Source organism: Lepisosteus platostomus, chromosome 14 (assembly GCF_059453375.1).
Source record: "Lepisosteus platostomus isolate fLepPlt1 chromosome 14, fLepPlt1.hap1, whole genome shotgun sequence".
NCBI lineage: Eukaryota > Metazoa > Chordata > Actinopteri > Semionotiformes > Lepisosteidae > Lepisosteus > Lepisosteus platostomus.
This window is the reverse complement of record NC_142624.1, coordinates 28,843,150-28,857,698: the sequence shown is the minus strand read 5'-3', so window position 1 is coordinate 28,857,698 and position 14,549 is coordinate 28,843,150. Positions and strand designations below refer to the sequence as shown.

At 37.6% G+C, this 14,549-nt stretch overlaps 1 protein-coding gene across 3 annotated transcripts; it reads left to right on the top strand.

The window, feature by feature from the left end:
* The first annotated feature begins 927 nt into the window (after positions 1-927).
* Positions 928-13,693, top strand: marchf7 (membrane-associated ring finger (C3HC4) 7). Of its 3 annotated transcripts, XM_088605487.1 has the most exons (12): positions 998-1,100; positions 4,490-4,694; positions 5,874-6,014; positions 6,514-6,685; positions 7,622-7,774; positions 8,117-9,266; positions 9,691-9,857; positions 9,946-10,055; positions 10,359-10,460; positions 11,709-11,757; positions 12,771-12,864; positions 13,408-13,693. In XM_088605487.1, exons 2-11 carry the CDS (start codon positions 4,500-4,502, stop codon positions 12,854-12,856), a joined length of 2,325 nt encoding a protein of 774 aa, XP_088461613.1. In that variant the 5' UTR covers positions 998-1,100; positions 4,490-4,499; the 3' UTR covers positions 12,857-12,864; positions 13,408-13,693. The 3 variants fall into 3 exon arrangements, with proteins under 3 accessions (XP_088461612.1, XP_088461613.1, XP_088461611.1); XM_088605486.1 differs by having other exon boundaries at positions 928-1,066; positions 12,771-13,693; XM_088605485.1 differs by having other exon boundaries at positions 12,771-13,693.
* The last annotated feature ends 856 nt before the right edge of the window (positions 13,694-14,549 follow it).

The following is a 14,549-nucleotide window of genomic DNA, read 5'->3' as shown; positions in this document are numbered from 1 at the left end:
TTGACTGTTAAAAACTTGTAGAACTTGTCCTAGGACAAGGATTGCACACCACAACAATAAGCACTGCAGTGGCTAACACTTAAAGCAGTGCAAACTTTCATGTGTTATTTGCTGCAGAGAAGTATTAAACAGTAAACTGGGCCTGAATTATATTGCATGTTTAATGGTCTATAAAAGATATTAATAAAAATACTTGTTCAGATATTTTGGAGATTTTCTTTTATGTGGTAGTCATGTAGCTGCGGTTTTTAAGTGAACAATCCAGGCTGAAATTATTTCAGAAAATGTATGATGGTTTGTGATGGTTTATGATACCGGATAAAGAACAAAACTGCTCAACTGCTTGTTGATCTGGAATCGGTACAAAGAGCAACCACAAACGTAGCTGTGTCGGAAGCCTAAAATAACTTCTTTATCATGAAAACAAACGTTTTGTGTTGTAGAAAAAATTCACAACCTGAACATGTGTAGCCGAAATTCTGCTATAAAAGCTCAGGTGTGATAAGAAAATGTAAATATTGTAATACCAGATGTTTTAAAAAGCCTTTGATACAACGCTAATAGCCAGGTAAAGCAACGCTAAATGTATTTACTCTAGCATGCTTTTACATGATAAAACTTTTAGTTTTTCCTAGGAAAGGGATATAAACTTGCGTTTTTATTCCTTTATTATTTTTGTGAAGAATAATAAAGTCTCTAGACGTCGTTAAAACTGGAATATAGTACAATTATACAGCCTTTGTCTGCAACGTGTAACGTTTGCTCATAATGTAACTGCGTATGACAGTCCTATCCAATAAATGAATGCGTAGCATACTACATACTGGGCTAAAATTAAGATCGTCTCACGGATCATAAACAAAAATGTTCAGCTAAACCTCTCCTACAGTATATGTGTTGGGCAAGGAAATGCAGATCCAGCAATAGAAACACGTACTGTCCGAAACCGCGGAGTCCCATTGGTTACAGGATCTGTCAATCAGCACAGAAGGCCAATCCGGGTATCCAGTTACAGTTCATAAGTCACGTGATCTATTTTATATCAACACCGACGCCATTATCAATGGTAAGAAAAGTGAAACAGGGAGGGAGAGTGAGAGGTAAGAGTGAGAGCATTATTTGATAAGGAAGTGTAGTTAGCTGTATATCAGGCAATGGTGCATGAAGGGCGATATGGGATTTTATTTTCAATGTTTGTAAAGGCGTCTGATCTCGGTAAATAGACGAAGGCGTTTCATCGCATTTGAACGTAAGGAAGTAAAAAAACATGGCCTACACTGTAAGCAGTGTTTCGCTAATCCCAGGTTTATAAAGGTTACAAAATATAAATAACGAAATCGGTATTTAGTAAAGTGAAATGAGTGAAACACAAATAAAGATGTGTTTTGCAAGTATCTAGGTATTCAGGGCCACTTCGAATAATCATAAAATTAATTTCTTAATAGGGGAAAAAAGATCTAAACGCTTCCTGGATTTGATAGATTTATTGTGAGCAATGCCAAATCAGCACCACCCTAAGAAATCATTATACATCAGGCCTGAAATTGTAGCTTTATTTTAATTTAAAGAGAAATTGCCATGAATGCATTGGGGTGGTAACATTATTTGTTGAGTAAGGCTGTGACATTTGAGAATTACTTTGAGAAAAGTTGGCATTCTACTGTACAAGCGGGTTTAAAGTTTTTTTTTTCTTCCGATTGACATCTTGCAGTGGACAAGTAATTAAATCGTTGAAAAAAGATCTGAATGGATTTTTAAATGTTCAAATAAAACAAATGACAACACAGTACGTCATGACCTTTATGATGAACGCTGTCCTTTCCCCAGAATATTGAACGTCCACAGGAATTGGTCGTGGTAACATACTTGCCCTTGCTTTAGTTATTAACCTGTTAATGCCTGAAACATTTGGAAAATACTGTACTATTAGCGTTTCAGTAATTTAAATGTCCTTTTCTAGTCTGATTATTTTTATAAATTGCACGTTTTGAAGACTTATGCTTGTCGTTCTGCCCTAATTAATACCCCTTTAGTTTAGTTTACCCCTTGAGTAATATGGCTTTCTGGATTTTTTTTTACTTTGCAATGCATTTTAATGGCTATAACTGGTATTTTTTTTTCCGTGTGAAAGCATAAATCATTAAGTTTTTCTTCTTGACAAAAACAACTTTTGTCTGTCCACCCAGCACTCATTTTGTGTGGCCGGTTAGTTAAACCTTCATGGTTATATTCATACACAGCAACTCGTGTTAATGTTCAGTGAGCTGAATTAACTGAATTATATGTAAGATATTGACTATGATATTGAAAGGGAAGTGGGTTATTTTAAATTAACATGCATTATTTGTTGCCTTTTAATGCCAGTCAGTATAACATGTCTGTGTTATGCAGCTTGGCAACCTTAGCAGAGCAGGAGGACTGGAATTTTTAGAGCTGCCTATAGTGTGAAATGCTCCTTTGCAACCGTCAAGTGTGGGTGCAGTTATTTTTAAAGCTATAGATATTTCTTAATTGGGTTTAGAGTTATGCAGTTATTTACTCTATTTGACTCAGTGTTTATTTCCTTATTTATTTAGTCAGCCAGAGAAAATTTGGTTAGAATATTTGAATTAGAGAGTTTCGAGGAATTTCTTTTCCAGCTTTGTAGAATGTCAGATGTTGGGATGTGGCGGACATGAGCTCCAGGGCCATTAGCTTAATGAATGGTCATTGTGGATACATATTTATGGGCATAGTGCTTGCTTATTTTTAATTGAATCTCAGAAAAGTTCTGCAAAGAAAAAATCCGGTCAGCCTTGGATTTATGAATCTGCGCTTGACCGACTTAGATCGTATTGGGATTCTGTGAATACAGAAAGAAAGACATTCAGATTAATATGAATGACTTGTTCACCATGGAATTGAATTCCCCCATACAGATATCGGGCATGCAGGAATGTGTGTTCATGTTCCATCTTTGTGCTGTGCAAGAAACATAATGCAATGCCTTTAACATCTGATAATAAGCATTGGATTATGCTTTGTGCTACAACCTGTAACGTTCATCAGGAACTCCACAAGTAGTGTTATTTTTATGAGAATTGTTGTCTTTGATCATTTCTTATTCACCATGTTTTAAGTTCTTGTTATGCGAGACAAGAGTCCCAGTCTGGTAGGCAACAGTTACTCGTGGTTTCTGACAACATTCAGCAGGATTCTCTGGCTGGGCAGTGCATACCTAGTGGCTTTGAGACACTTCCCTATGTAGTGCTTTTGTAAAGCACCATCAACTCTGTTTTGGGTCTCGCTTAACTGTTGATAACCAGGCCTTTGGCTTAGGTTCATGCCTTTAAAACACAAAGTCAACGGCAGGAAAACCGGGAGCAGGATTTTTACATTTCTTGCCTCAGTTCCTTCATAATCTACATTCTGCACACTGAATACTAAATGTACTGAAAAAAATATAAACAAATCATGCCTGAGATGTTTATGCCCAAGCCTGAGTAGAAAGCTTCTTTATTCTGAAACCATACAGTACATAGTTATATTGGCAAAACTGCATGGGCTCCTTGTGGGTCCACAAACTCACTTGCTGGCTTGTGCTGAACCCATGAGAACCCATGAGGACAGAGCTCACTCAAGGCCAGCATCAGGTTTCTCTGTTTGTGGTACAAGTCCCATGTGTTCTTTTCCCAGTTGGTTGAAATTGGAATTAGGAAAGCTCTGAGTTTATCTTGCCCACAAGACAGTTTGCCACTTGAAGTGATGTTGTTTTTGAAAATAGCAAATTATTTAATATACTGTGCAAAGAGCTATGGTGGGAAGTCAATTGCAATCATGGAGGCCCTGTTTGTTTTAGGTGCTTTATGTTGTTTAGTATGTGTTTATATGGTTAAATCTGATTCCTATAAGCCTTGGTTGTCTTGTCATGGTATGAGCATTGATTAGCGTTAAGAAAAAAGTGCTTTAAGGATGCTCTTGGTGATTTTAAATACTATATTTTTTTTTATCTGAAACTTGGAAGTTCTAGAAATCTGCACAAAACTAGGGTAATAAGTTCTTTAATAGACAAGATTCAGTTTTTTTTTTTAGTGTTGGAAAATTGCTTCTTTAAGACTATGCCCCTCCTATAGTAAGCAGTTGGGGAAAAAAATAACATGCCTAAGATGTGAATATTCAAATTGTTTTAACCGGTGTGTGTTTAAGTCTAATTTGGGTGTTTGAGCAGTTTTAGTACTTCTAGTCAAGATCTTACCTGTTTTAATTCTAAACCCTTATCTAGTCAGATCTGCTAAAGAAAGTATTAACTAGAATGTTACTTTTGGCCACAGCTAGAAAGCCGCTTCAGTATTTACTATCTTATTTGAATGCTGGTAAGGTTCTGTTACCTAAAGGAGTTATCTTTTTGCATCCAAGATCATTTAAGGCTATTAAAACCATCATTTTGCAGGTAAACTTTGAGCCTTGGAAAGGTGTGAATTTTCCTCATTTTGTTTTTTCTTCCATGCAGGTAATTGAACATGGATTCCAAGCCAAGAAGGCTGCCTTTCATGCAGAGCAGCCCAGGGCCGTCGTCATCTCTGTCCTCTTCTTCGTCTTTATCCTCAGCCTCCTCGCCCCTCGGCTCCAGCAGGCTCTACTCTAACCGAGGGAGTGTGCTGAGCACTGAGCGATACACCAGGGGGACCTCTGTCAAGCTGGAGTCAGAATATCAGGTATCTCTCGCTGACGTTAACGATTTCTCTTCCAGGAGTGCGGTTGGGCCCAGTCCGTGGTCTGCCTTTGATTTCATGTCATGCATAAGACTTGCCCTCAAAACTGTAAAATCGTATTTGAAGCAGTTACTAATTTCATTATATTCCACAAGGAAACTATTAAGTTTGCCTAGATCAGTAGTTTTAAGCTTCTTTTGACTGGGAGACCCCTTTTTAGCAATCATTTTCATTCAGGGACCCCCCATTAAAAAATAAAAAGAAGGCAGTACACGGGTGGTGCAAGGTGATAACATTCAAATTGTATCTCCATCTATTGTTTTATCATTTTTTTTTAAATTTGTTCCAAGTTGCAATTGAATGCTTTCCTTAATCTCGGGGGTAAACTTAACGTTTCTGAAGCAGTGTGTGTGAGGTAAGACTAAGCTAGATGCAATCTCCAGCTTGTCCACTTGGAATCTGTTTTTTTGCACAGCTATTCAAATTACAGTTGCTATATTAGCAATTCTTTTTTTAGTCTTGCTTAGATTCCAAGTATCAGATATTTCAGCTTACTTGTCAAAGACTGTCCCAGGAGATTAAGTTACTGTAGCATTTTGGTTTATTTTCTACAGGCTTTCCGGTGGTGACTCCTTTCTTGAGATATTAGTTAATTCAGGGTACAACAGCAAGTTCTTAGAAACATTGAATCTTATTTCTCATGTGCAAGCACAAAAAAGCATGTGCTTTTATATTACCATAAGGAACACGCATTCCCAATTTATTCAAACAGGCTAATAGCAAAATAAATTGGATTGTTTTTCCCTGCTTGTTTGATTCAAGTGCTAATGCAATTGGAGAAAGTTGGACTGCTCAGCATTTGTCAGCAATGTGTGAGTTAAGTGTTAATGCCCACATACAGCAGACTTGCCTGAGATGCCAGAGCATTATTGAACATTTAGTATCTAGTCCAAACCATGAAAATAATGAGACTGGATTTTGCACTTATCTAAAAGTTTCTAAAAACGTCAATATTGTGGTTTACTGTACATCAGGAGGTTGCCACAAATGATTAAACCCCTTTTTTGTGTATTGATGAGATGCATCTCTATTACAAAGGGTTAACCTGTCCTTGAAAAAAGTAAACAGGAAAAGCTGTATAACAGAAAACGTGCTAATCAAGTGTTATTTTTTTAAATGCAGGGATCCAGGTATCATAGTACACCTAGAGACTACAGTCTTCCAGAAAGTCGCCATTCCAGCTGGAAACTTTGTTCTCCTTCTTTGACACCACCTTCTGTGTCATGTGATCGGTCGTGGTCTGTAGAAACTCGAAGTAAACTGGTAATGTGATCTTTGTGGTGTACAGCAAGCCGATATACTCATCTTAAATAAGCTTTTGCACTTAATGGGATGAAGTTATTTATGACCAGAACAGCTAGAGGATAGTGTTTTGTCCTACTTTCCTGTGACATGTTGAGCAATTCATAATTTAAACAAAATATAACCACATTAAGTTACTTATAATCGTACACAGATGTTATAAAGACCATTCAGTTTTTTTTGTTGTACATGCTGGTTGAAAAACAATTTCTACAGAAGTGTGATATAATTCATTGGAAAATCTACAGAGTAATAAGGAAAATGATTGTAATGTGAATGCAGGCACATATGTCAGTTTATAAGCTTGCTAGTACTGTTCAGACCAATTTTAACTTAAAGTAACTTTTTGAGGTAGCATGCTGATTTTGTCTTTTCACATTTCAGTTGTAATTATCCTATATGTTTTAGAAAATCATGAGTGGTACATATTAATGTAGTGTTTTTTTTTGTATGTTAATAGTTAAATTATCAGGGAGAATCGGAACGGAGACAAGGAACGTACTGTGGGCTTCTCAATGCGTCACAAGATGGTGATTCTAAAAGGCCGAAGCTGTCATATTCAAACAGAGCAACATATTCGAGAAGTGCTTCATCATCTGGAGCGAACAGCACTGGTATTGGCAGTATTTCAGGTACTTGATTGTGGCCTGTTTTATATTGTAAGCCTTTCTGTAGGAATTAAGGAGCATCACTTGAAAATTATAGCAGAACTTACACATAGGGATAGTCTGTGTTTGCTCAATAATGTGTAGGAGCGTGCTGATTGTTTGCGGTCAGCTCCGTAGGAATTCTCAGAAATGAAATAAATGGTGCATTTTATTTTCATTTAATTTGTTTTCCTTTAGTTAGATTTTGTTTCAGTGTCTTTTGTTGGAGTTGATACTAAAATTTTGTTATTAAACCTTTCCTTATTCACTCATTAAAACCTCACATCAAGGGTGGCCAGCCATGACCTGTTTGTGGAAAGCCAGCGAAGGAGCAGAATCTTATAAGTAGTTCAAGAAGGGAGCTGCATCAGCATGCATAGGCTGCAAACGGACAAGTAAATGTTTATTCTATGGTAAAAAGAGAAGGAAAAAAGACGCAACTTTCTGACTGTGGAGCCTTCTTCGGATGTGGCACGCCATAGCCGAAACGTTATTTCCTTTCTTCTCTTTTCACCGTGGAATAAACATTTACTTGTTCCTAGAATCTGAAGTCCTCTTAAACACGTCTACTATGTGTGTAAACACTTGGCACAGGTGTTTTGAACACTGAAGCAGACAATTTGTTCAGTTCAGTAGTTTAAAACTCATATGAAATGAAAATGCTAATGAAGTTCAACGGTCAGTGATCATTGTTGACTGAATTGTCCTAAATAAAAGCATTTTGATTAGTTCACTCACGCAGTTTTTGCAAATTGACAATTTAAGGGTGATCTCTTAAACCTTCAGGACTAGGGCTGGCCATCCCTGGTATGTGTAAAAAGCTAGAATTCCTTGTTGGTATGTCAAATAGCAATTTATTAACTTGTTCAACTTGTATTTTTTAACATACAGGTGAATAACAAACTGAAACATTCTGTTTAGATTCATCATGGAAGTACAGCCCAGTTCCCAGGTTGTCTTCGTCGTCCACAGATTCCACACGTCCTCGGAGGGAGCTGGATAAAAGAGCTGAGCCAAGTCTCTCCAATCTTGGAGAGCACAGCCGTAGGGGTGGTGTATTGTCCTCCTCAGCATGTATGTGCCGTTTTCCAAGTTTGTTCTGTTTGAGCTAGATTTTCTCTTCAATTATAAGCTCAGAACTGTTAATATTACTGATGTTATAGGTTGGTTGATGTTAGCATCTGAATAAATCCTTGTTCTTTATTCAGTGTTGCCAGAAAAGGTGTGTCAGGTAGTCGAATTAATGATCATTTTTCATCTTATTTTCAGTCCAGGAAACTTCATACATTGGTAATTCCTTAGCTATTAATCTTTATTTTAGCCAAAAGTAAACTAGTTTGACAGATTTGCAAGAACTGTAATGTTCTCTTGCAGCTGTTTCATTCATTTCATGAACAAAATGTTTTTATATCCTAGATCTTCCAGACAGTGCGACGTCCTCTTATGCACAAGGGGCAAGGCCCAAGGAATCCTCATTTTCATCCACCAGAATGAGTAGTTCTGTGAATCACTATATGCCGTCTGAGTGCCAGCCATCTTTATTGTCCAGAGATTCATATAGAAATACCTCCAGGTCTGCTATGTCTACTACCTTAAGGGCTCAAGAATCCTCTCAAGCATCAGGGGGACTAGATTCCAGGAATATGTCTTCGAGATCTCCCAATTGGTGGTATAACCCACCAGCAGAAAGGGTCACCTCTTCCTCGCCAAGGAGGTCGAACGAAACAAGCGATTTGGAAGGCAGGCGGACAACCAGACAGTTACTGTCGCGTCTAGCTTTCAGCATGTCCTCAACACTTTTCTCCCGAAGATCAAGCCAAGACTCCTCAGGTTCAAGTTCTAGGTCTTTTGAGTCATCCTCAGAAGATCCTTTTGATGTTCCAAGGGATGAAAATTCTTCACAAAGCAGCGATAGCCGGAACAGTAGCCCCGATGTTTCGGAAAGAAGAGATTCAGATTCTTCCAATGGCTTCACATTTCTCAGACGCAGAAGGCAAAGTTTATCTCCTATATTAGAAACACGGAATTCCCAGGCGGATCCAGAGTCCTCAAGATCAGCTGCGACTGAAAGCAGAAGCTCTGGTTCCTGGTTGTCCTCTTCCTTTAGAAACCGATGTACCCCGCTGTTCTCCAGGAGAAGAAGAGAAGGCAGAGATGAGACTGCACGAATGGCTTCTACCGCTGAAGAACCATATGGAAACTCTCAATATTCTTGGACTAGAAAGGAGTCCCCAGAACCCAAAGCCTCTGCTGAAGAGCCAGAGGAAGAATCTCAAGGAGCTGGAGCAACTGCTTCATCAGTTGTTGTTGCTGCTGCTGCTGCTGCTGCATCCGGTGCTTCTGTACAAGGTACTTCCCAGGATGAACGAAACCCACGAATTTCCGAGATTGTTCCTAACTCTTTGTTTCGTCTTGCCATGCCATCTACACTGGAAAGCTCCTTGTCTGATAATGTTATGATTACTGTTGACATCATGGCAGCTGGTAGACCTCAGCCTGATGGACAGGAAAATGACAAGGCTGCTCCTTCAAGAGACCCAGAGAAGCTCAAGAAAATCCAAGAGAGGTAACGTGGGGTGGGGAGAGTTTGGGTCTTTAATTTTGCAGTTTGTATCTAGTGAGGTGAAACATTTCTAAAAATATTTTCACATTTTCTGTGTAAGCGTGTTATAGGTCATTAGTTGGGATTAAGTCTTGCTCACGGGCCATAAATTCTGTTATTGTAAATTTACTTCATAAGGAGGTTAATAACACCTCCTTAACTGATGATAAATGAATGTGACATTAGTTTAGTGGTAATTCACCGTATCACTATTTAATGTCAGAAACATTTACATTGTCATGCGGAGTCAAATGGTAATGCTCAAAAATCACTGACTGGTCAGTTTCATTACATACAATTTTATTTTTACCAAGCATTCTTTGGACTTTGTGGCTTTATATTCAGAGTGTATAAAAAAAAAAAAACATGACTTGTTTCTCACTTGTAGCCTCCTTTTAGAAGAATCGGATGATGAGGGAGATTTGTGCCGTATTTGCCAAATGGGGGCTGACTCCTCATCGAACCCTTTGATTGAGCCTTGCAAGTGCACTGGCAGTTTACAATACGTCCACCAGGAGTGCATGAAAAAGTGGCTGCGCTCTAAAATCAGTTCAGGTAACCCATGTTAATGCTTGTAATTATATTTCTTATTGAGATTTTAACTGTGGCCAGAAAGCTAAGGATCTTTCTTTTCCTTTGGAAGGTTCAAGCTTAGAAGCTATTACTACATGTGAGCTTTGTAAGGAGAAACTGCATCTTAACATTGAAAACTTTGACATCAATGAGTTATACAGAACCCATGCAAGTGAAAGGGTAAGTATTATTCATAGCTGTGCTGAAAAGGGAGCATATCCAGTTTAGGTGAACATCAGAAAGATCTGTTAACTGTTCATCCACATTTTGCTTCCTAATATCTTTGATGATCCTGTAATATGTTATGTTTTTTGAATGACAAATCAACTGTAGGTCATTAAGTGTAAGAGAAGAGGAATTGCCATCTTATGGCAGTGTAGCTTTGAGTGCATAATGAAAATACAACATAAAATACAACAAAAAAAGTAATTGCTTTCTTTACAGAAATGAACAGCATATCATTTTCAGTATTTTTATTTACAGGCTGAGTACGAGTTCATCAGTTGTGGTCTTTACCTTGTTGTCCTGCTGCATTTGTGTGAGCAACGATTTTCTGATGTGTTGGGTGCTGCAAATGATGCTGGGGTAAGATATATTTTTGTCATATACATGGAGGCAAAAAAAAATATTTGCACATGATTTCTACATCTCCTTAAAAAATAAAGTTCACCTGGAAGGTTTTCTATGTTGGAGTGAGTCTAATCAGCAATCTAATTTCAAACCCCTGAAACCCCTTACTACCTTTTCCAAGGTAGTAATAATAATTGCTTACACTTATATAGCGCTTTTCTGGACACTCCACTCAAAGCTCTTTACAGGTAATGGGGACTCCCCTCCACCGCCACCAATGTGCAGCATACACCATAGTGCGCCAGAACGCTCACCACGCTCAGTAATGATAGCAGAGTAATGAAGATTACTAGGATTATTAGGGATTATTAGGAGGCCATGATTGGTAAGGCCAATGGGAAATTTGGCCAGGGTTATACCCCTACTCTTTTTGAGAAACACCCAGGGATTTTTAATGACCACAGAGAGTCAGGACCTCGGTTTTACGTCTCATCCGAAGAACGGGCGCCTGTTTACAGTATAGTGTCCCCGTCGCTATACTGGGGCATTAGGACCCACATAGACCGCAGGGTGAGCGCCCCCTGCTGGCCCCACTAACACCTCTTCCAGCAGCAACCTTGGTTTTTCCCAGGAGGTCTCCCATCCAGGTACTGACCAGGCTCACACCTGCTTAGCTTCAGTGGGTTGCCAGTTGTGAGTTGCAGGGTGATATGGCTGCTGGCTATAATCACCCTAAAAGGTAGTGCTTTTCTTAGATATTTCATTATTTGGATGTGTCCCTGACTGATCTTTAATATCCCAATTGTCCATTAAGGAGAAGGTTGAATGACAACCTTATAATCTAACTGTTAATTCAATAGCAGACTCCAACAGAAAATAGGAACATAACAGGTTACAAATGAAAGGAGGGCATTTACATTTGCCCCGTGTTGCTCATTTGTTTACTTTGATAACATGGCTGGTTAGTTGGTTCTCGATTCTCACAGCCATTTTTATGAAAAAAAAAAAAACTTCCTGTTCTCAGTTTTAAAATGCACATCCTGTGTCCTCTGATTTGTGTTTTGCAATTAACTAAACTTATTACTGAGTTAATGATGGAACAATTTCTTTTAAACTGCAAAACCTTTATGAACATTGTGAATCATGGTAATCTTTGTAGGGAATCCTAGTACTGAATGCAAAAGTGGGTCCACAGAGATTATTGAAATGTGAATCTTGTCTTTTTATGTTTAAATTGAACATTTTCCCCTCTCTTTTGCTCAGTTTTTCAACCTAGCAAGGACCCTTCATGAGCACATGGATGATCTTGAAAGTACGTTTTGAATTTCTTTTGGGATATTGGTGTGATATCCCTTTTTTTCTGTCATTAGTCATGTTCAGAAACTCTTGCGCAGTAATTTAATCATTGGCAGAAGAAGGCATTGAAGAATCAAAAGTGACATTGCCAACTTGTCACAATATTACAATAGATGTTAGTGCAAAGTGCCTTCTCTTTTCAAAAACATCTACACTGACCTATGAAATTAAGATGTAGAGAATAGTATGTTTGATGGGAATTACCCATCTTGTCCAAAACATGAATTGTCCAGCATGAAATAATCCCCTGGTTCCCGAGAACAGTAAGGTAGTAGTAGACTTATTTCCTTAGTGAGAAGAAACCTGATGTAAATGACACCACAAGAGGCATGATTAGCCAGGTCTGCTGTTGCCTTCACCGTAGTGTTCCGGTACTGGGTCTTAAGGATTTCCAGGCAAAATTTGTCAGATTAATGAAAACTGCAATTCAGACTGTAAGAAAGAAATTAACTAGTGAAAGTGAGGTAATGCAGATAGCTTTTTGCGAGCAGACCATTGTTAAATATCTTCTTGGACATCTACGAACATTTAGTGGAGTCAGTTGTGTTATAGCTTTAATTTGTGATGGAAGCAGATTTTACTCACTAGAATTCTCTAGTATATTTGAGTTTATGTGCAGGTAGTTACCAAGAGCATTACATAAATTTAGCATCTTCAGACTTTGGCAATTGTTGCAAAGTACATGGAGGTTGAGATGCATATGAACACTTGTGGTTGATGCTGTGTTTTACTATTATATGAAATGCATGACTTTATGAAATAATGCCATGGATATTGTATTAATTGCTTATGTCCATACCATTCTTCTTTATGGTATATAGGATTTTTAGCATAAATAACATGACGCTTTTGAAAAACAAAAGTCTTCTCAACTGGAAAGTCTTGTTAAAGGCCACTATATTGATAGGAGCTGTTTGTAGCGTTTTGTCGTGTCTGAAACATCATACCAATTTCCATCACCTTTTGCAGGCTCTTATGAAGAATCTGAAGAGGAAGCTGAAACTGTCAGCAGACCATCCTTTGATTTTGAAGATGATGATGAGGAACAGTACTGAATAAAATGGTACTCAGGACAACGTGTAACGTCCCATTGTGTTCTAAATCCTTTTCTGGAAACCATGCCTTTTTCAGTGTTTAGTTTCATGGGCCAAAAAGCCCAATTTAGATTTGATTCTTTGTAAAATACAGATACATTTTGCCTTAAAGGGTGGTTAATAGGTATGTGTAGGTAGTGTGAGGAATGTTATAGTGGTTGTGGGTTTTTCTTTATCAAAATTTAAACTTTTCTTTTTTTGTCTGTATCATGATAAATTTGAGTGACTTTATTTTCATGCCTTGTTCATTTCATTCATTTATAATGGTAAACCACAACAAGTTACTGTATACCATGAGTGCTTTAAATACTTAAATGTAAAGTTAAAACTTCCTGTTTGGGAAGAAGACTCTGGTGTGTTATGTCTTACAGATGCAAGCAACTGTCATTGGTTTTTGTAGAGGAATGCCTTGTTTTGAATTCACTTGTGGTTTGAAAGTGTCTAAAAATTTTCAAACTCTGCGATGTGTTTTTCCTCCCAGACCTTTTATACTCTAATGCATCTGTTTTCAGGTAGGCCCTTCTTGTCATGAAGGGTGGAACAGGGCAGGAGGCCAGAGGTAATGACATTGCAAGAACCAGGAAAGTTTATTGGAAAGAGTTTTGGGACATTTTTGTTTATTTCACTATTCACTCTTAGCCACTTTTCCGTTATAAATAAAGATAATTTACATAATTCAGCTTTATACTGCAATTCTAGATTTACTTTATGTTTAATAGTTAATCAGTATGTATTTGCCTTGACTTACATTTTGATGAAATTGTTGTTTTAAGATTAATAAAGTTAGATGTTCCTTCATACTTGCCTTTTTGTCTTTTATAATGTGTCATTGTCAGTACATGTTTTGTTCACAAATATGCAGTCTTTTAATGCCCAAATGGTTTAATTTTATAGCTTAACAATTTTCAGTTGTGTGCTCATTCTACTTGGGTTTGCTACAAAAATTAAGGTATGTGCATTAAACTAAGACATCACTTTAAAAGAAATATGATTCAATGTTTCATTAGTTTGAAGACTAAAGGTAAGTTATGGTATACAGTAAAATCAACAAATCATAATAAAATTCTTGAACCATCTGGCAAATATTTGTACCAACTAGCAACATTGAAACATTCTTGTAAGATTGCAGTAGCAAATCCCCTTTAAAAGATTTGGAAGACTCGTTTAAGTAATTGATTAATCAAGCAAGAAATGTTCCAGTGAAGAATCACTGGTCATTGAGAGCTGAAGAATATTTTGATTTGTTCCAAATGATCTACTTAATTGCACAACAGGTTTAATTGATAAGTTAAATTGTTCCAGGCCTTTAGAAATGGATGATTTAAAGGCTGCCTATAAAATGTGCTGGATTGGGGTTCTCTAAGAGTGGGTCTGGAGATCCCTGATCTAGTCTGTTTGGTTGCTAGTAGCTAATTTATTCAGTTATGTTATCCAGCCATTTCTTGAAAGAAGCTAATATTTCATGGCTTTAAAAAACCTTTATGTAAAGAAGTAATTCCCATTCTTAACTTAGTCACTACTGTGTAGATTCCACTTCTATCTTCTGAGCTTCACTTGATTATGAAATCGTCTATTTATCAGTGCTTTTGAAGATGCTGGATATGTGAATCAGATTTCCTGTGAGTCTACTCTCTGAAGACTAAAAAGGGGGACA

Excerpts from the sequence above, each read along its gene's own strand:
- marchf7 (XM_088605486.1), top strand. The coding sequence starts at position 4,500 with ATGGATTCCAAGCCAAGAAGGCTGCCTTTCATGCAGAGCAGCCCAGGG. Across the intron at positions 6,686-7,621 it reads TGGTATTGGCAGTATTTCAG|ATTCATCATGGAAGTACAGC; the intron begins GTACTTGATTGT and ends CATTCTGTTTAG. Across the intron at positions 9,267-9,690 it reads CTCAAGAAAATCCAAGAGAG|CCTCCTTTTAGAAGAATCGG; the intron begins GTAACGTGGGGT and ends TCTCACTTGTAG.